Source organism: Pygocentrus nattereri, chromosome 17 (genome assembly GCF_015220715.1).
Source record: "Pygocentrus nattereri isolate fPygNat1 chromosome 17, fPygNat1.pri, whole genome shotgun sequence".
NCBI lineage: Eukaryota > Metazoa > Chordata > Actinopteri > Characiformes > Serrasalmidae > Pygocentrus > Pygocentrus nattereri.
The window spans coordinates 25,625,682-25,647,130 of record NC_051227.1 but is presented as its reverse complement, the minus strand read 5'-3'; the positions used below and the strand labels follow the sequence as shown (position 1 = coordinate 25,647,130).

Below are 21,449 nucleotides of genomic sequence, written 5' to 3'. Positions count from 1 at the left end.
TTTTTGCAAACAATCTGAAGTTTGTCCTACCTGGTAACAGTTGCTACAAAAGAACACATTTGTGGGTGGAGCATGGATAGGTCAATGATCACATATCCTCCAATGGTGATAAAGCAAACAACATTTGAACAGCTTCTCAACCAAACTTTTCAAGTTACTTATAAATTTGTCTAGTGCTACTTCCCAGACAGACATGATCATCAGCATGACTGTCATACTCCAAATAAAATCCCAATTTAACTAAAAAGCCTCTCATGTACACAAGTACAGATAATGTGACTTGAGTGTGTGACTTCCACATCGACTGCACAACATATGTGACAGTGTGCATGCAGAAGCTCTTGTGGCCTATGTAAGCAGTGGGATGACAAAAGCAGGAAGAAATGTGCAGGGTGGAAACAACCCACTGACTGACAGCAGTTTCATTAGCACCGCCACTCTCACTTTTTCACTCTCTAACTAGTGTCAAGGAATACCTCCAGACAAGTGCGAGCCAAAGCCAGAGACTGACACACTTTGTGGCGACACAGATGCAGAAACATACCGGCACAGGCAGGCGCACACACACACACACACACACACACACACACACACACACACACACACACACACACACACACACACACACACACACACACACACATATTCAGTATGGCTGACTATGGAGAGAAGGACTATGGAGTTCAAGAGGTCAAAAAACTTGGCAACAGTTACAGAAACAACAGAAACAACAGAAACAACACTGAATAAAAAGCTTTCAAGTTCAGGGGAGGGGAGTTAAGGTCCCATGGTTTACATTTTCCCCTGCTAAAGTCCCCTTCTAATGTTTAAATGGTTATATGCATCAAAAATATTGTTATGCGCAAGACAAATTTCCAACCTCTCTATTCCCATACAATTTAGCAGCCCATTAAATTATAACTGCAGGACATATGAGCAATATCTTTAGTTTATTTAGCAGGGACAACAGAAACTAATCACACAACATGTTTTTTTTTTTTGAAGATGCAGATGTGCCAGATTTAACCATATGGCTAATTTTCATGGGCCATTTACAGCCCATCTGAAACATCATGCAACAAAGACAAGACAACATGTGTTGCAAAAGAAGAATTTATGATGAAACTGCTCTGTCTATCCACGTCCAGGGCAGAATTATGGCTCAGAAATGTTCTGAGGTTTTCACAGCACACACACAGAAAGCAAAACTGCTAAGTCTTTGCTAGCAAATGTTAGCTCTTACCATTGCTCGGTACTTCATCTTTCCTTTCTTTCCAGTGTTGCTTCACATTTATGATCCAAAAGAGTAATCCACATCAGAGATATAATGCAAAAAGCTTCTTATAACAACTTCCTAGGCTCTATGTACAGGAGTGTTCCAGGTGCCATTTCTTCTCCTCTTACTCTTTTACTTTTTCTCTTCCTCCCCTCTATACTCCTTCTCTCTCCCTCTCTTTTTCCTTCTCTCCACAGAGGCACAAGTCCCTATGAAGTGACACACTCCCCCTTTCTCTCCCTCCCTCTCTCACATTCTCATTCATCGCTCACTCCCTCTACCACTTGTACCGGTATTTCAAAGCCACGTCTGAGCTTTACAGTAGAAAGGTACATCTGCCCACTCTCTGTGGCAGCCACAGGCCGGTCCTGAGCTTAAAACTAGCCAGATCTGCATTTAATACGCCAAGGCATGGGGCTCACATCTGGACCTGACCGCCTAGGGTGAGGGGGAACAAGAGAAAACATTCTGGGCCAAGTGAAAAAAAGGGAGGGATTTTGGGTAAGATCTTCTAGAAAAAACCCTAGCTGGCATTAAGTATTAAAATGTATTTAAATGTATCCACTATCTAGAGATTATGCCAAGTAACCCTCCCACCACTTCCTTTCTTAGGCACCACTTTCCTTTGCTTCTCTCAGCACAGGCTTTGCAAAAGAAAGCAGATTTAAGGCAATTTTAGTAAAGAGTGAGGAAGCAGGGTCATCATAAAGCATCATTTAGAAATACTGCCAAGTGCATTTCACAGTACTCTGTGATTACAATTAGATTAATTACTAGGGGTGTAAAAATGCATTGTGATGTATCTGAAAGTGGTAATTCAACTGCATAGATTTTAGAACATTTATAATGTTCTAAATATAATGTTTAATATAAAAATATTCACTAAAGTGTGTGTGTGCTATATTCCAATGTAAAAATCCAAAAACACTAGGTACATTATTTTTTTATAGACAATACAAGCAAAGAAAATAATTCAGAATTGTACCAAAACATGACATATTAAAATCTAATTTTAATATTTAATCATTCCCTAAACTGAAGTATCTAGCACAGATTAAGAACAAAAAACACTTGAGTCAAAAAGCGAGAACACAAAAGTTTGTTCCATCTAAAACGATTTCTATGAAATCCTTAAACAGTGACCAGTCCTGATCCTGCAGGTCGACAGTATTCACACAGACCATGAGAATTTAAGTCCAAACTGACTCACTGAACAGAGCTTTTCAGGAGCAGCAATATAAGAGACAGATGTGCTAGATTAGGGCTGGAACTAAATTCTAGGAGCAAAGTTGGCTGTACTTTATGGCATGCATCAACAAAGACAGGTCTGTTTGATTCATAGCTATACCCATAAAGACTAGATCAGTTTGATTGATAGTCTCCACGCCAAAAAAGATAGAGAGGTAAATGAGACATGCTGCAGATACAAACTCTTTCTACATGAAAATAGCTAAGAAATTGCATTTAAAGGGGTCAGAGGTTTACAAAATTCCTCATTTGTAAATCATTGATAAAGCTTAACGGAACTAACATGCTAGATAAGGAAAAAAGAGAGAGAGCGTGAGAGAGCGATAGAGAGCGAGAGAAAGAAAGAGAAAGAGAGAGAGAGAGAGAGAGAGAGAGAGAATGAATAACTGTATGAAAACTGTATGAACTTATGTTACTGCTCATTAAAATCACCCATTATTAATTTGCATCTGTGTATACCACTTAGAAAAAGAATGAGTGTTTGTGAAAGATGCACTCTTTCTTTTCCCTCTACTAGCCTCAGAATTGGACAAACCACCTGTTTTATTCACACACGCGCACACACACACACGCTAGGTAAAGCCCTGGCCAAGGTCACCTCCACTGCCCTCTGCAGCAAAAGAATGCCCTCTACTGGAGAGAACCATCCAGATTGCTGCTGCCTACCTGGTGTTACTAAACTACTGGCTCACAAAATAACTGTGCCTGTACTATAGTTTCTAGCCTTGGTGAAGATGTAGAACAACACTGTAAACATCAGAGCATTGTCTGAGGCTCAGCTGTTTTAACTCTGAGTTCTAATAAATCCTCCCTTCTCTCCTTCTCTCACTCCAGGCAGCATAACCAGCCCCCGCCTGCAAGAATCTGAGTAATGTTTTCCAGACGGTGCGAGTTTCTCTCTCTCTCTCTCTCTCTCTCTGGGAACATGAGCACCACAGAGCCAGCTTGCAGAAAAAGCAGACAGACCTGAGCCCCTTACTGCAGTACAGAAGCTACACACACTTTCAGTTATGGAGTTATGGCGGTCAAAATGGCAAAAGTGTAACACTGCAACAACTGAAGACAGCCTCAATCCACACAATGTATATCATGATGCAATATATAACATGATATTTCCTTTTGGTTACTAATTGTGAGGGACACAAAAAGGCTGAAAGCCTAAAACCATAAGTACAATGACTATTCAATGTGATTAGGAACAGGAGATAAAAGCATTATAAACAACAGCTACTTTAAGTGTAACTTTATTAATTGCAAATAAAGTCGGGCAATATGACAATATTTATCGTTATTGAGATCAATTACATCACAATGTGTCACAGTACTCTTCTCAGCATATTGTGGATATCTGTACTTAAAGAGGACAGACTAATTAGCATAATTAATAACTAATAAAGCATAATTAGCCTTGTTTAACTGGATGTAGAGCACTACAGTATGTGAAATGTAAATCATTTTATTCACATTCCTCAACCGTATTTTTTAAAAATGTGGCAAGACTATAATATCTTGAAGTATTATGATGTTTTAGACCAGCTTTCTAGAAATACTGACAATTACCTGCAATTGAGGTTTGTCACTAAATTAATCATGAGAACAGTAGCATACTGTTATATCAAGTGCTTCTACAACATTCTACCATTCAATACATTGCATATGAATACTCTGGGTATGGGTTTGACGTGTTTTATACCTATAATTACATAGCCATCATTACTGTCGTCAATGTAACAAAGTGAACAAATAAACGTTATCTAAAAGGCCGCCTCTTACTGGTGCCTCTCGTTTTATTATTCTGCCTTTGCTCACTTTGATTATGTCTCTTTTCTGAGCCACTCCTGGCCTTTGATGGCCAGATACAAAGCCACCTTTCTGTACACAGCTACAGAACAGAGCCAAAACAAGCATATTGTCAAGGCCTACAGATAGGATAAGTAAACAGATAAAAGGGTGTCTCAGCCTCAACTCTCTCTCTCTTTCTCTGCCTCCTGCTGTTTAATAAGGACACATTTAAGAGGCTTAGCGCCAGTTACATGTGTCAGATAGTCCCCAGGCTCTGAAGTGTCCTAAAGAGAGCGCAAGCACTGACTGTAACCAAGACCTCAGCTCCATGTTGCCATAAGCAGAGTAAACACTTATCCTTTTATTTGTTGTGCTATGCAGATGTCCCTCTCCTGAGAACAGTCACATGATGTTACATCCGTGGGAAATCACAAATGGAAACTTCATTTTCTTACCCCCCTTGCATGCCTCTCTCCTTCTCACTCTACTTAAAACTCTTGTTCTCCTCTCCTTGGCCCCTGTTGCCTCACTTCCTCTGTGACTGAGCTCCTTCACCCTGCATCCCCCTGCATCCCCAAAAAACACATCCAACTGCCTGCAACCTCCTCATTCTCTGTTTCTGTTATCCCAACATAAACTAAGGCCTTCAAAGAGTGTAGTACTACAATAATGTAATATTGTTCTTATATGTTAGAGTACTGCCATATCTGTTCAATCATTCTTAGATGTTCCAGTTGAGTTTTTGTGCAAGTTTACACAAATTAAAGCTACGCTTTGCAAGTTTTGGGAATTTAGAGACCTCTCTAGTGGAAATTGCATGCAAAGTGTGGAACATCATTTTATTATGCCTGTTATGCTTTGTGCAAATATAGCTTGCCAGAATATTATGTTGCTATTTAAGTTCAAATAAGCCCCATTTGGGAATAACTTTGACACCTTTTTTTCTTAATATTTCCATATTTATCATAAACCTAATGTAATGTGATATTTTCCAAATATTGTGCAGCCCTATCCTCTACGCAATTAGCTCAAATTCTTGTCCAACTCTGCATGCCGCTAAGCACATGTCAGCAGTCTCCTCTCCTGTTCCTCCACCTCATCCACTAATGCTGAACAGAGAGGCAGCCACTCATTTGTTGCTCCATTTCCTACTCCCCGAGCCTCCAGCCAGCCGTCTGCAACCATCCAATCACCAACACTCAAATAATTCCTTAGCCTTGCACACATTAATTTAAGTTTGCCACATAACACTTGTTTTTAACCCTACAACAGCCTTGTGTGTTGGAAACTCATGTGCTTAATGCACCATGTTGAGGCCACGAGACATTTTAATTCAAATGGTGTGTGTGCCTGGAGCTGCATAAAAATATTTGCTCTTTGTAGATTACATATCTACTTCCCTCCTTCTCTCTTTCTCAATCTTCCTCCCGCCCCTTTCCCCTTTTTCCTCCTCCCTCTCTGTGCAACAGGGCTATTTATACTCCAACACTAAGTCGAGTCTATTTGTAGAAGCTGTTGTACAGCCGACGGCCTCACAGTAAGGGTGTCAGATCAAACAGCTATATACTGCTTAAAGTAGACATTAAAGCTCCACTGGATTCATGAGGAGTCAGATAGTCAGTTAGTCTCTGAATCTGTTAACGATCTTCATGGTTCTGTGGATATGACTGGGCTTAACTGTACCATGAAGCTCACCTCTGCCTAGTCCACTGCAAATACTGAAAATATTGTTTATCAGACAGCAGAACAATAATAAACTGCTCTCTCCCACAGTGACGCACAGCTGACCGTTCTACTGCTGCCCAAGTCCTCCCTCCCTCACTGACATACACACTCACTCTCACTCACAGACTCTCTCTCTCTCTCTCTCTCTCTCTCTCACTCTCACACACACACAATGTCACAAAAAACTCTGAGAATTTGGTGTCAGAGCAAACTGCAGCAGAAAGAGTCTCTCTTTGTTTATTGATGTGTCACAGCCCTGGGCGATGGCGGTGGGAGCTTGGTGAAAGCGTATTAGACAGTAGAAGGCCACATACATCATGGAAGGAACGGCTTGGCAAATAAATTTTATTGATTTAAGCTAATATCACAACATTTGTCAGTCCACCTTTTAGACGTACAGTCAGAGACAACAGCTCCTCTGCTGCTGCATGGTTTGAGTTCGTCACCCTCTAATCCATCATTAGTGATCAGTTTCTGGCTACAGGAAGCTGACAGCTGGATATATTTAGATGTTGATCTATTCTCAGCCCAGGAATGGCACTGACATGTTTAGAGGAGGAAAAAAAGGAAATTGCTCCCTTCTCCCACCTATACTGTAAGAGGACTTGATAAAATGGAAAATCATTATCTCAGTCACAGTGTTACCTGTTTCTGTGTACATATGGCAAAGATCTGAATAGGAAGAGAAGAGAGAGAAACCAAAAAGAACAGCCAGACAGTTTATGGAACTGAATTTGAAGTGGGCTAAAGGGAGGCCTACTTATTTAGGCATAAAAAACAGAAGCGTATGAGGGAGAAAGGGAAGACAAGAAAACTCAAGAGTGTGCAGTTTGCTAGCTGTGATGTCAGAGCACAAGAATGTAAGCCATATGGGCGGAAAACAGCCCATCAAGAAAGGAGAGAATGAGAGAAGACGACAGAAAGCGAATAACAGATAAGAAGAGAGGGGAAACCCATTAGTCTCTCTCCTAGCCCTTACGCCACTCTGTGGTAAAGAGCAGGCATAAGTCTTACGGTATTGTGGCACAACCAAACAATGTAACTATAGCAACATATGTGTGTCAGGAAGTGACTTTTGAGGGTGATGATGAAAGTATCAAGATGAGTCTTAAGTCATGATTTCTCAATGTATGAGTGGATGCATTTACATGAGCTTTAAGTCATAGTTTCTCAACGTCCTCTCAGGCTATCTCAGGGTTTTATGACTCACACATAGCATGCTCATGAGAGTGTGAAGTCTGCTTGCCCATATAGAGCAGGAGTGATGTTTTTCCATAAGGTTCAAAGTATTCTGCTTGGTTTTTTATATTTACTTGAGCAAGAAGAGGTTTCTCTAATTTAGGCCATTAAAGTTGGGCTCCCATCTAAGCTACATTAACAACTTTCACTTTTTAGCCTAAAAATATGTTGCTCCTCACTGATACACATAGGGATGCACACCTCTAAAAGAGAGCAAATGAGCTTTTTTTCCGCTTAACCAGCACTTTGGTTCAAACTGGCATTTCCTTGAGTGTTCCATAAAGAGATTATCCTGGCCTGCACACTGTTCCTCTCCATTAGCAGAGCTGAAATCAAGGTGGAGGAAGCACCCTGGCCTACAGACAAACAGGCACAGTGGGGACAATTATACTTCTCCAGCTACCACTGGAGGGGAAGGGGGTTGAGAAGAACAGCAGACACAGGGCAAATTCAAGGCAATTAATGGGTCAGGTAGCAATACAGGCTGGCAGCCACACACAGGTTTAGGCAACTAGGTGATAAAATAATCATAATGTCAACAGTCCTGACCAATGATATTTTTGCACTGTGATCAGCAACCTCACGCTTGACTGTGTTTAATGGTTGAAAAGAAGCTGTCAATGAGTTGTTACATTTCCATCGAGATCAATAAAGTGTCTGTCTGTCTATATACAGCAAACCATTATCTGAGCTAACGCAAAAAGCAAACATGAGAGATTTCAATGGCAAAAATGCATGTACTCTAAAGATTCATCACAAAGAAACACTCAACATGCTGCAGGAACCATTCATTCTAAAATGCAGATTTTAAAAAGAGCTAAATCAGGCAACTATTTTTGAGTTGTTCTTCATCATATCATTGATAATAGCATCTACAAGGAAATTTCAACAGTTTTGAACAATATTACCCAACCCTAGCCAAACCATCATGCTAGAGCTGAGGGAGAATGAAGGAGGGTCACTGACATGTTTCTTCCTCCCATAGCACCTTCTCTAGCACCAACCCAGCTGAATGGAAAAGAGACAGCAGTGCAGTAAACAAAGACGAGACAGGACACGTCAAAGAGGAACTCCAAGCATCCCACTGATCCTTAAGGCCCCATGCCCCACAACCTGCTCTGTTCCAAGTGCATGGCAGCGCATGGCCCAGAGCTGCTGGCTGTAACAGTCCCAGGCCAGCTGGAGGGCACAGTTCTGGCATTTAGAGGGCAGCTGGTCCAGCAGAGCAGTGGCCTAAAACTCCTCCTCCTAGTGCTTAGAATACCCACAGGGCCTTATAAGGGCAGGTCATGCTGCTCAGAACAGGGCAGGGGGTTCCCACAAGACCTATCCTGTCCCTGTCCAATAGAGAATGGAACAAGACTAGGACTCCCTCCTCCCTCTATCCAATATTATGCACTCGATCTACAAACTGTATTCAGAAATCAGCCTCTAAATTGTGAATTATACACCCAGTCTTCAATACCTTTGCCATGACATCTACTGGAAATTAATTGCGCAAGAGATTTCCTGTTTGCTTTGCTTGCCACGCTTTAATAGATTTATAAACAGCCACAATTCGGCTGTTTGTCCAAACACAGGACATTGTTATAAAACTAAAGCCAAAATCCCCCATTTCCCTTCATTCTCCCTCAGACTGTTTCAAACTCAAACAAAAATCAGACAAATTACATAATAAATTATTTTGAACAGTGTTACAACCTCATTGTCCATTCAAAAGACAGTGGTTCATAGTTCAAGTGATTGCTAAATGGCTGATAGTGAGAGGACAAAGATATCCACAGAGAGTAATTATAAGTGTCGTGAAATATAAAGGCCAAGGCTTACTGGGCCTTTAGACTCAAGGGTACATGACAATATATGGTGTATATAATGCACAGATAATTCACACATTAAAACCACTCTCTCAGACAGAATATTCATGGCATTAGCAGAAGCAGAACTGTTCGGTTACAAAAGTAGTGATTACTATTGCAAAGGGTGGGAAATCTTTAATCTCAGAGTGAAACTCTGCTATCCTAGTGGAAAGTTTGGAGAAATGTGAAAACAGTGCAGCTTCTTACACAATGGGGTCAATTAATGGCCGAGACACCAGTTGTATTACAACATCTCTTGCATGCCTTAACATCACATCATCATTTGTTTAGCCCACACAGCCAAAACACTAAGTCATGGGGAGAGGTTAGCAAATGCAGCTTCGTGGGCAGTGACATGCTAGTGTTCCACACAGTAGCAGGCCATTTGGTATTATTCCCAGTTGCTGACCAGACAGACAGTGCTTATGCAATTATGCCAGTCATCATTTCTGTCATTCCACACATTGCAGCTGCGATTAGGAGATGCCACCGGTCCTTTTGGTCAGTGATAGGAAGGCTAACAGAGCGTGGTCCATCTCATAACTAGTCCAGATAAATGGTATCTAATAACTACAATAAACTGCTGCTCAAGTCAGTTATTCTTGGCACATTTCACAACTCCAAAAGGGATTTACTAGGATGAATGACAAAGTTAAACATGGGTTATGAAGGAAAACTGTATCCTTTATTCTTTTCTGGGTTTGTCACTTTGCTAGCTGCATCCTGCACTACTTCAGTATTCACATAATAAATCATCTGTTTTAGTAAATGGATGTCATTTTAAAGGCTATTTTGCTTTAGGAATGTGGTTGTTTAATTCAACACACAATAATGAGCTGCAATAAGTATGCTGATGGTGACTGCTTAGAAACATGCCAGAACACAGTTCTGCTCATACTCCCGTTATCAGGGCGGCAATATCTCTTGAACTCGCCAGGTTGGGTTAGCATTCCTAACTTTTTTTTCTCTCTTTATTTTAGATCAGATTAAGTAAACCAGGTGTAATAATGTTTACCTGTGGTACTGTACAGCTGTACAGCTATAACTAATATATATATATATATATATATATATATATATATATATATATATATATATATATATATATATATATATATATATACGCACACACACACACACACACATACACACACACACACATATATACATGATATATGTGTGTTGCGCAGTTTAGGTTGAGCAACTTTAGCTGAGATGTCATAAATTAAAAAAATAAATAAATAAACAAACATTTTTTTGGTAACATTTTGGTAACAAACCATGCAAAAGGGTTCTTTGAGTGTTCATGGCTCTATATAGAACCATTTTCTTTACTTGTGCGTATACTAAACACAATAATTCCTTTTTTGCAATAACTCTTTGCATAACTGTAGAATTAAACTTGCTGTTTTGTATTGTGTCTCATTTAAACTGCAGTTCAGGCTGAAATGCATTGAACAAACAGCTAAATTTGGACTGAAAACTTCAGCCACTCGTTTTGGATACTATGATCCCTTGGAAGACTGCAATGATTCCTTTTCTTTCTGAAAACCAGGAAAAGCACAAAGTTTTATTGTTTTAAATAGATTAGGAGTGTTGTTACTGCAATCTGTAATCACTTTAGCAAGAATAGAAATAAACTGCTGAAGGCTGCATCAGAAGTCATATTAAAACGTTTCACAGTTTTGACAGGACGACAATGACGAATTACAATGGGCTGTTAAATGGACTGGTTTTGAAACATCAACTATGGTTACATCAAATTATTTTGCTGCAACATACTTAAGATACTTACTAAGTACTTACTAAGTATTATCTCCAGGATGTGATATTGAGAAAACACCATTCAGTGGGTATATAACGTTATTTAGATAATCTTTCCCTGGTGCATAACCTCAACACTATCAGAATTCAAATGCTCTATAAATGTGTGCTTACCTTCACTGTGGTCTATGAACAAGGCCACACCTTGCAGGGATTTCACAGCTTATCTATGTGGTACAGTAAACCTGGTTAACGTTTACCACAAAGTTAGCCCTGTGTGTGTGTATGTGTGAGAGACTAGTCTGTAAATTAGCAAATAAACCTCTCCCTGCAAACAAACATTCATTAGATTAAGACTAATATTACATGGGATTTAACACTGTTGCAGTATTTTTGTATATGCCTGACAAGGGAACGTGCATATAGGCCCATACGGAAATACAAGAATGTATGATGACCACAATATACTTAAAGGAATTACATGACCAAACAAGACAATGTGGCTAACAGTGAATAGAGGCCAGAATCTACCAATTAGCATTACGTCATTGCACAGTGACTCACACACTCATGGGTCAGAGAGGTCACCAGAGCTGAGACAGAAATAAATGGTAGGAGCAGCATCAACAATAACAGACATACACTATATGTCCAAAAGTTTGTGAATTCAGGGGAGTTCAAATGCACACAGAATTAAAAGGACTAAGGTCAAGCTTGAGCTGGAGGAGTATAAAACCCCCCAGCATTGCGCTGTGAAGCAGTGGAACTGCATTTTCTGGAGTGATGGAGCTCCATACAATACGTTGGAGATGAGTTGGAGTGATCCAGAACTGACCATCCAAAATCAGTACCTGACCTTACTAATACTCTTAAGACTGAAAGCAATCAAATTCTCACAGCAATATCCCAACATCTAGTGCAAAGCTTTCCCAGGATAATAGAGGCTGTTAGTGGAATAAAGGTCAAATGTTTTGATCCACTTGATTTTGTAAGAAAAATTGGATAAGTATGCATCCACAAACTTTTGGCCATATAATGGACATAACTTCTTCATTGCTGTGGAGCGAATGAGCTGGAACACTATGACTCCAGATTAATGGTTGTATCTACTCACTGATGAGCCAGTGTACTACAACACTAGATACCTTGTCAGATAATATTCTGATGAAGGTTAAACCATTTGCAGAAACGGTAGATTCTAGATGTCGTTTAAACAAACAGAACAGACTCAAGTCTTTTTCAGGCAAATATTAAAAACCAAAAAAAAAACTACAGCGGAAAAGGAAGTCATGACTCTGTTGCAGTTTTCAGTATGACATATCGAACAGTAAAACATCTGTCAAGCAGTTCCTTCTCTGAATCCTTTATATGCCTCCTACACCACACCCTTCTGAATGTCCTTGCCTATTATCTTTACAATTTGTGAGCCACAGAGAAAGGGTTACAGGAGGATTAAACATCTCACGCCATCAGGTTAATCTGCACAGCATGTGTATGTGTATGCCAGGATAGTAAGTACACAGAACTACTCAGTCAGCATAATAGACACATTTGAATGGACACATTTGAATGGCAGACTGACCTAACTTTGTGCAGCCATGACCATCAAGAGGTAGACAAAAGGCTGATCACTAGACTCAACATCCTATTTAGAAAATTCAACAATTCTAATAGGGCTGTTACTATCAAGTACATCAGGAACAAAGTAATCTACTGATTAATTTGACAATTAATTGATAATAATATTTGCCTTTATAAAGAAGGCCAAACACTACAAGTGCACTTATCAGAGCAATAATAAATAATGAATAGCCTATGAAAGATTCTAAAATATTTAATCAAAAAGGTAAACAACAAAGCCTTCAAAAAAGACTCTATTAAATAACACAATAATAAAAACATTGTGGCAAAAGTTGAACATTGGTGTATCCATCATGCTCTGTTTTTACCATAAGAAAGACCAGTTTTAAAATATGAAATTTGTCAACATTGACATTTTATAGAAAAAAGTGCATTTTATTGGATAACAGATGCTAACAGAGGCTAACAGAGCTAAGAGAAACCAATGAGTTTGCAGCACTATGGCAAGCAAATCTGCTGTGCATATAGGCCTAGTCTTTCCTAATATGGAACTGACTGGAGTGCTAGGGCGGGGCCCTTCAGCACAGGGAAATTTCATGTGGAAAAGCCACAGCTAAATCGAGACAAGCTGCAGACCCAACAATGTCCTAATGACGCACCGCCATGCATGCAAGGCATTTACTCATTCCCCTTACAAACATGTCCTCAAGAGCTTCTTTTTCGTGTTGCACCTCTCATTCTCCCACATACAGCTGAGCATAAACATGCCGTTGTAAATTTGCTTGCATGTACACAGGAAACAAGTCTGGTGTGTTTATGATCCACTGATTCCATGGATTCTTATGATTCTGTTTTTCTGTATACAAAAACACCAAAGCAACAATAACAAGGTACAAGGCCTAGTATTAAAAAGACCACATCATTAGGAACCTTCCGGTGCTGCTGGATGACAGTACTTTTTAGCTATTACCATTAACGCTCTCCTGAGAGAGGAATTCTGGTAAATCTTTGCAGAGCTTAACTGAAAGGGTGAGGGGGGTTTTGGCACTTTGGTTTGGTCAGCTCTGGGTGCTTCCTGCTCTATATGCTTTAGAAGCAGGTGTATCCCCTCTGAGATCTCTCCAGAGCCTGGGACACGTTGACAGCTGGCTGCGTGACAAAAGTGCAGAGAGGATGAGATTTCCTCAGATGCCCGTGTCTCAGGGCCTCCCACTGAATGAGTCTTATCATCAGTCTCTGGTAAGCCTGGAAATCTCAAATCACAATAGAAATGTCTGTAAACATCTGATGAACGTTCAGTAATTGGATGATAACACCATAGACTAAACACGCAAGCAGCTGATAGGGTGTTAGCTCTTTTGTCTGGCCCTGAGTGCAAAACCTCACTGCTAGAGTACACACAGCATTCTGCTGACAGGGCTGGGGCTTGGAAGGATCTTGGGACAGCTGGAAAAAAGCTTATGCCCAAAGCTGCTCTGCTTTTAACCAAACCAGAGTCCCACTTCTCTCCAAAAATGTCCTGGGAGTCTCCTTCCAAAGGTCCAGCCCACAGAATGTGAAGACACAGTTATCTGCTGCAGTTTACAGGCCTGGCGAAGCTCTGTTTTGGAAAAATCTATTTACATAAATCAGGTTTTCAGCCCCAGTGCAAATACTAAATGACAGCACTGCTTTTTTATTGATGGGCCCATTGATTATGGAGAGAGGCTGGGAGTACATAAAAGCAAATCCAAACCTACGTGTGCTATATGTGACTGTAATAGTCGCAAAGCAGCCTTTTCTATCAGAACAAGGTTGACAAACCTGTCTCATTCACTGCAAGAATTACAAAACAAGTCATGCAGTACGCAGTCAATGTATTACACAGCCCTCCAAAATATCTCCTTTCCTTCAGCACATTTCACTTGGTTCTGTAACAAATGTGACAGTGATTTAGCAAACATTCAAAGGAAGTGAGTGAGGACATTCAAGGACATAACCTACAAACAACCTTAAGTTGTCACTAACCCTCTGCAGCCTGACATACTATGTTGACAAGCCACATCCTATTTCAAGGGTCACAGTAATGTGCTAGAACCACCCATCAAACCCAAAAATTCACCGTATGGTGGGCTTGTGTGAGTATTGCAGAAGGTTGATAATCTCTGGAATGTCTCTTACAACATGGGTCAGAGGGAGTTCTGTCTGACAGCTGCTCTCCATCCCACTGCCCTACTGTTTTCCATGGTACACATTTGTATGGTCTGGTGTCACGTTATCACTGACAGAGAAGAGGAGTGAATGTAGGCCTGTGCCTGAGACATGAACTAGGGTAATGCTAGTGTCCACTGTGACATTGGATTATGCAAATCCAAATTATGCCGCGTGTTCTTTGGACTATGTTGACCTATATATTCACAAAGTAACTAAAATATTTCCATGGTTCAGTTAAACTACAAGAGGGGGGCTTAATCTGACAGACAGAATGTGTCAAAGTTTGGGACAACAATGGAAAGCTACTGAGACAATGTTTACGTTCAATGAACAGATAACTGCCCCAAAAGCCGAAAGCCAACGACAAACTGAAAGTACAGCTCATGGCTAATTAAAGCCTAACGTAGGTGGTCAGCTGAATAAGGGATGAACGTTACCTCAAACTAAACTAATCTGGCTAAAGTCATGTTTGAATCTGGAAAAATTGCCCCTGAATGTGTAAAAGTGACAGCGACAACAACTGTGGCTAACTTAGCTGTAACGTTAGCTTCTTTAGCTGGATAATGTATTCACCTCCAAGTTTACAACTTCATGAAACACATCTATATCAATCATTTGGTGACTTAACTCTTACAGTTTGAATATTGTGGCTACAACCTTAACTAATAACAATGAGATGATTTAGAGAGTGGAAAGAAGTTTAAAGCACGGGCATAGAAGGTTTTCACGCTTACCTTCAACCTACAGTGCACAAATCAGTCCTCAGTGCTGTTCTCCGCAATTAGGCTCAATCCTAGCACTGGATTCATTCAAGTGAATGTCAGATCCCCGGGTTTTACTCACAGCCGTCTCGTCTCTTCAGTCACTCCGAACACTTTTCTCTCAAATTCAAAAATAAAACCGATACTGAACTCAAGAACCGTGTTGCTGCTCTGCTATCGTTCTTCAGCCCTAACTGTCAAGACGAGGCGGACAGAGAATAGACGTAACTTTAGCTAAGTGAGCCAGTCACTCGTCGTGGTAGAGAAAATGAAGTCAGAAACCGCCCATAGCTCTTAAATGAATGAGCAGGGTTGTACAATGAGCCATGCTCTGAATCGTGTGGACAAAATGTGAGAGAAGCGCTCTCCCCACCCACCACTCCGCAGTACACCTACAGGAAGTTCAACCAACCGAGCAGAGACCTCAACCAGGGAGAGTGATCTGCTTCTGGCGGGTTAAACCACACTTACTACAGTTCGAGGCTGAACTTTGCTTCTTTTTCGACAACTTCTCATTCGAATTCTCCGTTCCACCTTAAACGGTGCAGATGTTTTGGCGCTCGTATTTAAGGTGGAACGGAAACCTCGAGTAGTAAGGAGCTAGCGGATAGGGAGCTAGACTACAGTTACTAGAGTGTAGTTTATTTCACTTAATACTGCTTACGTTTTAAACAGTATTAAGTGCATTAGGAATTCTCTAACTGTGTTTTCTCACCGTGCATTTGGAAAGCATGAAGTTGAAAGTGCCCTGACGTCTCTAAAAAGTGATGTTTGACAGCATAAGCCTGTACTGTAAGCAACATCGGAAAAGTTTGTTTAATCTCGGAAATGATTTGCCTTTGGCTTCTGGAACAGCTACAGAGCTGATCACTAAAAGGGAAAAGGCGTTGGAAGAGGCTGTGAGCTGTAACAGCAGAAAGTCAGCTCAGAGAGCTTGCACAGAGTTATATTACCCTCTACTGACGGAATCTGTGCAATTGCATCTGCACTTGCCAAAGGCTCTAGCAGTGATGTGTGCAGTAGGCTGTCTAGGGAAATGTACTGAAATCCCTTGACATGAGGTAAAGTGAAAACTACAGATAAATTACCCTGATAAGTGCAATAATGTATGTAATACTGCATATAATGTGTAAGTTGTATATAATCGTACATATAGTAATATGGGCCCTTTAGATAATAAAAGTGAAAAGTAGGTTATTTGACTTGATAGTAAGTGTTATCACTTACAACACTCCTGTACAAAAATAATGTGACAATTCAAAATATAATGTTTTTTTACTTTAATAAAATTAAATGATTAATGTCTTGTCATTTCAGGCATGGCCCCTTTAAGTACATAAGTGGCAGTTACTTACTTTATAACAGCATTTGTTTTACAGCCCATAGGACTATTTTCAAAGAATAAGCCTAGCCATGGATTATTTTCCTTTGAATGTAAATCTTCAGAATCTCCTGTCATTGAGAAACCCAACCATAGTCGTGGACGTTCTATACACCAGCGCTGATACATTCTTATAACCCATTTCATCAGTTAGGCACAGTTAGGTTTTCCTATATGTACAATGGACTGTATACATGGCAAAGTCTTACAGTAATGCAAACAACAGCAACAATGATAATAATAACAATAATAATAATAAGAAGAAGAAGAAGAAAGATGTGCTCCCTGCTTGTCATCTAATTAAATTTACATCTTAAAAAAATTCTCTATAAATCAAAAGACTTTAAAAGACTTGCAAAAGTGACTTGAACTGCTTGGTTGTCTATGATGTAATGGATTGGAGCATGTTACCATTGCGATAAGGTGGAGCGATCAATCATGTCCTGAAACATTCTTCATTGCTCTGCTCTGACTAACAGTGAAAGGCAGAGCAGCATTAAACATATTTGCGGTGGACAGCTGAGCCAGGAGGAAAGGTTGTATCCTGTTGACAAGGTGGCGTTGGACTGGTAAGCTCTACTTTGGGGGTGTGTACCTATCTCCTGTCACCGGTTAGGGTGGAAATGGGCATTATGGATGTTGTTCTATCTTGGTACCTTATGTAATAATAGCTGAAAGGCTTAAAGGCTCATGTCATGTACATACACAGACACATACCGCACAGGCAACATGCACACATACACTGTCTCTCTCATTAACAGAGTGATGTGACCTAGGAAGAATGTCAGGAAATGTGTGCTGTTTAGACGTTTCTGTGTTGTTTCCTTATCTCGGTTACATTCCAGTGGATGTTTATCTGACCTAATACAACAGAACCAGTCTCACTGCGTGACTGCCTTTTGCCATCTTTACAAATCAGCAAAGGAATGGTTCACCAAAAAATCTAATTTACACAACTCCCCCTACCCAAGCATTTTCAATCAGCCAAGCCAAGTTTGGTCTCTGAAGTTCAAGGACTGATCATGGTCTCATGAGGCTCCCAGGCACAATCATCTCTGACAATAATAATAAAAAATAACAATAAAAAAACTGAAAAATAACTAATAAACAGAGGTGTAAAATTCCGGTCCAGAAAGTAAAGATCCTTCCCAGGATTTTCTTCCAACTGCCTGGACAGCTCCCTGGTGCTTTGATCTAACTAGAGAAGCCAGGCCGTGGGAACAAAATCCTGGTAAGGATTTTTACTTTCTGGACCTGAATTTTACACCTCTGCTAATAAATGCCTCCTCTTTTCCTTAATCAGCACTGAAAAAACATTAGCAAAATCATTATTTATTCTTAATTCATGAGCAATAATCTGTAATTGCCTGCAAAGTTATATTTCTGCACGATTTTGGTGCAGCCAATTTATAAGACTTTTAATAATTTTAAACATGGTGACAGGGTATGGGTGGAAGGGTCTTTAATTAATTTAGTCTCCATGTATTTAAGAGCTATCATTCATATAATTTTTGCATCTGCAGTGGACTGTCTTTCAGCTGCCTCTTTCCTCGTGGTCTGAAACACCAAGGTACCCAAGGCAGACCATGGAGCACTGGCACCACTAATCTGTTGAAGGGTAATGTAGCTATAACAGTAATGTGTATGTCAGGAAGTCTATGTTACCCAACATTGTCTTTTTCGGTGACAAATACTTTTATTGTCTTAGTCTTGTAGCTCCAGCACAAAATAAAGAAGCAAAGGTCAGACACCAAACATGGCTTAACTGTGTACAGTGTAAGGAGAAAATTGTGTACATTTTGTTTCAATTAATGTACCAATGCCGCAAGTGTAACAGTGTATGTGCTCATTCAAACTTCTAGAGTTTAACAGCCTGTGTGCCTAATAGCCCCCTTCCCCAGTGTGAAAAATAAATAAACATAAAAAGAGAGCAGGGTTGCTTTTGAAAATACATTTTTGGCATTATGTGTGCAGTATAACACAATACAAATGTATATATAACACATTACAATACTGGATTCATATTAAATCTGTTTTTTGTATTGCCACTTACCACTAGGTAGCAGTGTTCCTTAGACAACTAACTTCAGGTGTAAACTAATCAGGTTATGAATGTTGGACCCTCTGATGTTCTTTAAAAAAGCTACTTTATTTCATTTTTTCCGTAATATGTTTGAAACAACACATGGCATTTATCTACCAAACACGTTTACAAAGAGGTTCTCATAAATCCGAGCAAGAGCATGGCTCAGGAATGTGCCACCCCCTCAAATCCCTGTTATTTGCCATTAGATTACAATAAATGACCCATAAAATTCAATATATCTGTCCTTTTTATTTTATTTTTTACATTTGAACACAGCACCTAATGGCCTAATGACTGCATTCAGTTTTCCATTTCCACTTTATTTGGACATTGCTTTCAAACAAACCAACTGTTATGTGAATTTGTGATTTTTTTTTAGAGAGCTGCAAAACTTCTGGTGGGTAGTAATGAAAACAGAGCTTCCATGAGGAGCATAGTTGCCTGTAACTAATGGGCCTAACTAAAACTGTGCTTCAGACCTTTTGCCAGCTACTCTGGTGGCATTTCTGCCAAAGTATGTGTCAAACTGAGTGCAAAAAGGTAACCTGAGCTTTGGGCTTAGTTTAAACTTTGTGTTGCTCAGATTGTATTATTACCTGAACAAATCCACTACATAGACTTCTTAATGCTTCATTACTGGTTTATCACAATTCAAGGAATGTGTACAGGTCAGAATAAAATCTCTTTCACAGAGGTTTTTTCATTGCAGAAGAAATGTGCATTGATTATGATCATCTCTCTATTGTTGTTGCTATCTGCACCTGGTCAAACATTTGTGAGCTCATTGTTGATATCATGAATCTTCTCCTTTACAGGGTGCTGGGAGAACATAGATTAGATTTAAGTGATATCCCAGGCGTCTTGAAAGTACCTTCACCATTAAGGTCTAGCACACAGCATGGAAAATTTTAGTAGATGTTAAACTGATTCACAGCCGTAGAGCATGAACGCTAACAGCATTCCAAAGGCAGTGGCTTTAAACTCTCAGCTAGCAGTGCCAATGGTGAATCATCACTGGAAGTCCTTTTGGGTCTAGGCTTAGGTTTAATCTAGATATGGAAAACTGGCCCTATAGGTCCAGAAATTTGTAGACTGTGGAATTTTAACAAAGTAAAACATTAAAATCCCAGAAGCAGTCATTAGACTTGCTCCTACCTTGGTGCAGCTGTGACAGTAGCTTTCTCCATTTTTCCCTGGAGGCAGTATGATCTCCCCTGTTGGGACCAGTTGAATCTTCAGCTCCATCATGATGAAATGTGTCTCCTCGTGTTCCTGTCCTCCTTAAGGTCAGCTTCTCACTGCTGTGGTGCTTGTACACCACTGATGTTCCTCAGTATATGCTGGAGATGGTAGAAAAAAGCACTTTGCTATGCCCAGAAAAAGCAGTAAAATATAATGTAAGCAGAGTGAAATCTCCCACTAGCAGCAAAGGCTAATGAGAGATAAGAGTGCAGTGGTATTACCTGCCTTAGTCAGAGAGCTTATGCGAGCTTCCTCTGTTCAGCGAGGGAGATATGTAGGGATGTCCGGGCCTCTTCCCAAAGCCAGCCCCAATATAATTGATCTTCCTTCTTTGCCGTGCTGCTCTGGACGGCGAGGGTTTGCCGCCAGAATTTCCTCCAAACCCCAGCATCCTGTCCTCGACATTCTAAGGGTAAACAACGGAGGAAGCCACTCTGCTTCCCCTTCATATACAACATTCATGAAGTCCTCACATGCCTTCTTAAAGAAAAAAAACTAAACTACTTGTTTTCACTACTTTCCTCAGAGGTTCACTTCCTTCAACATTAGACATTAGCAAATACTGTTATCAAGAGCAGAGGAGAGGAAGATGGCAATGGAAACTAGCAGGATATGGTGGCCATGAGCTTTGTTTGACAGCCAGGCATTAAATGTCTTTGGACAAACATCTCAGCTGACCCTCAACCTGACTCCGTCAACCCTGTGACCCAGACATTGCTGTTTGTTCCTGAGCAGCAGTTACACCCAAGTGATTGCTTAACAGAGTTAGTCCTATTACTTACATGTATCACATATTGTTACTATTATTATCATATAGATTACATAATGTGATGATAGCCTAGACAGTGTGCCTCAAATTCTTTGTAACATCTGACAATCAAATTTAACTTACTGACTGTTTCCATTCAAATGGACCTCTAAAGTGCTACCTCTGAGGATCAGTAATACTGAACAGGCTGCATTGTCACATATTTTTTCTTTATGATGGAGATAATATTCAGTTTTCTATTGTATGTGTGTTCAACATTAGGAAATTCCCAAGAATAAAAAAGATATTGAGTGAGATATGAATGGTTATATTAAAACAAAGCAAACAATCTGACAAACAAACGAAATCTGTCAATGAGGTAAACAAAATGGTAAGCAAGCTTAATAAGATTTTTTTTAATCACCCTAAGTATCTAAACTAGTAAAAAAAATATCAGGGAATCATCAGAGTAGTTGTCACTCAGTAATGTCTTCCAGGCCAAACACCAGCGGGCGCTCCCGAAAACGAATTGGTTAAAACAGATCATTTGAGAAAAATTATACATTT

At 40.0% G+C, this 21,449-nt stretch overlaps 1 protein-coding gene across 4 annotated transcripts in view; it reads right to left on the bottom strand.

Annotated features, from left to right (window-relative positions):
- Positions 1-20,496, bottom strand: part of myo1cb (myosin Ic, paralog b) — a 49,774-nt gene extending 29,278 nt beyond the window's left edge. Inside the window, exons 1-2 of one of the 4 annotated variants that reach the window (XM_017696858.2) lie at positions 20,356-20,496; positions 20,048-20,232 (exon numbers count right to left, since the gene is read on the bottom strand). In XM_017696858.2, the coding sequence (XP_017552347.1) occupies positions 20,048-20,140 (93 nt within the window). In that variant the 5' untranslated portion in view covers positions 20,141-20,232; positions 20,356-20,496. Of the gene's footprint in view, positions 1-1,243; positions 1,447-15,398; positions 15,820-20,047; positions 20,233-20,355 lie in introns of those variants that run through there. The other 3 variants (XM_037546607.1, XM_017696860.2, XM_017696859.2) reach the window with 3 other exon arrangements.
- Between the last annotated feature and the right edge of the window lie 953 nt (positions 20,497-21,449).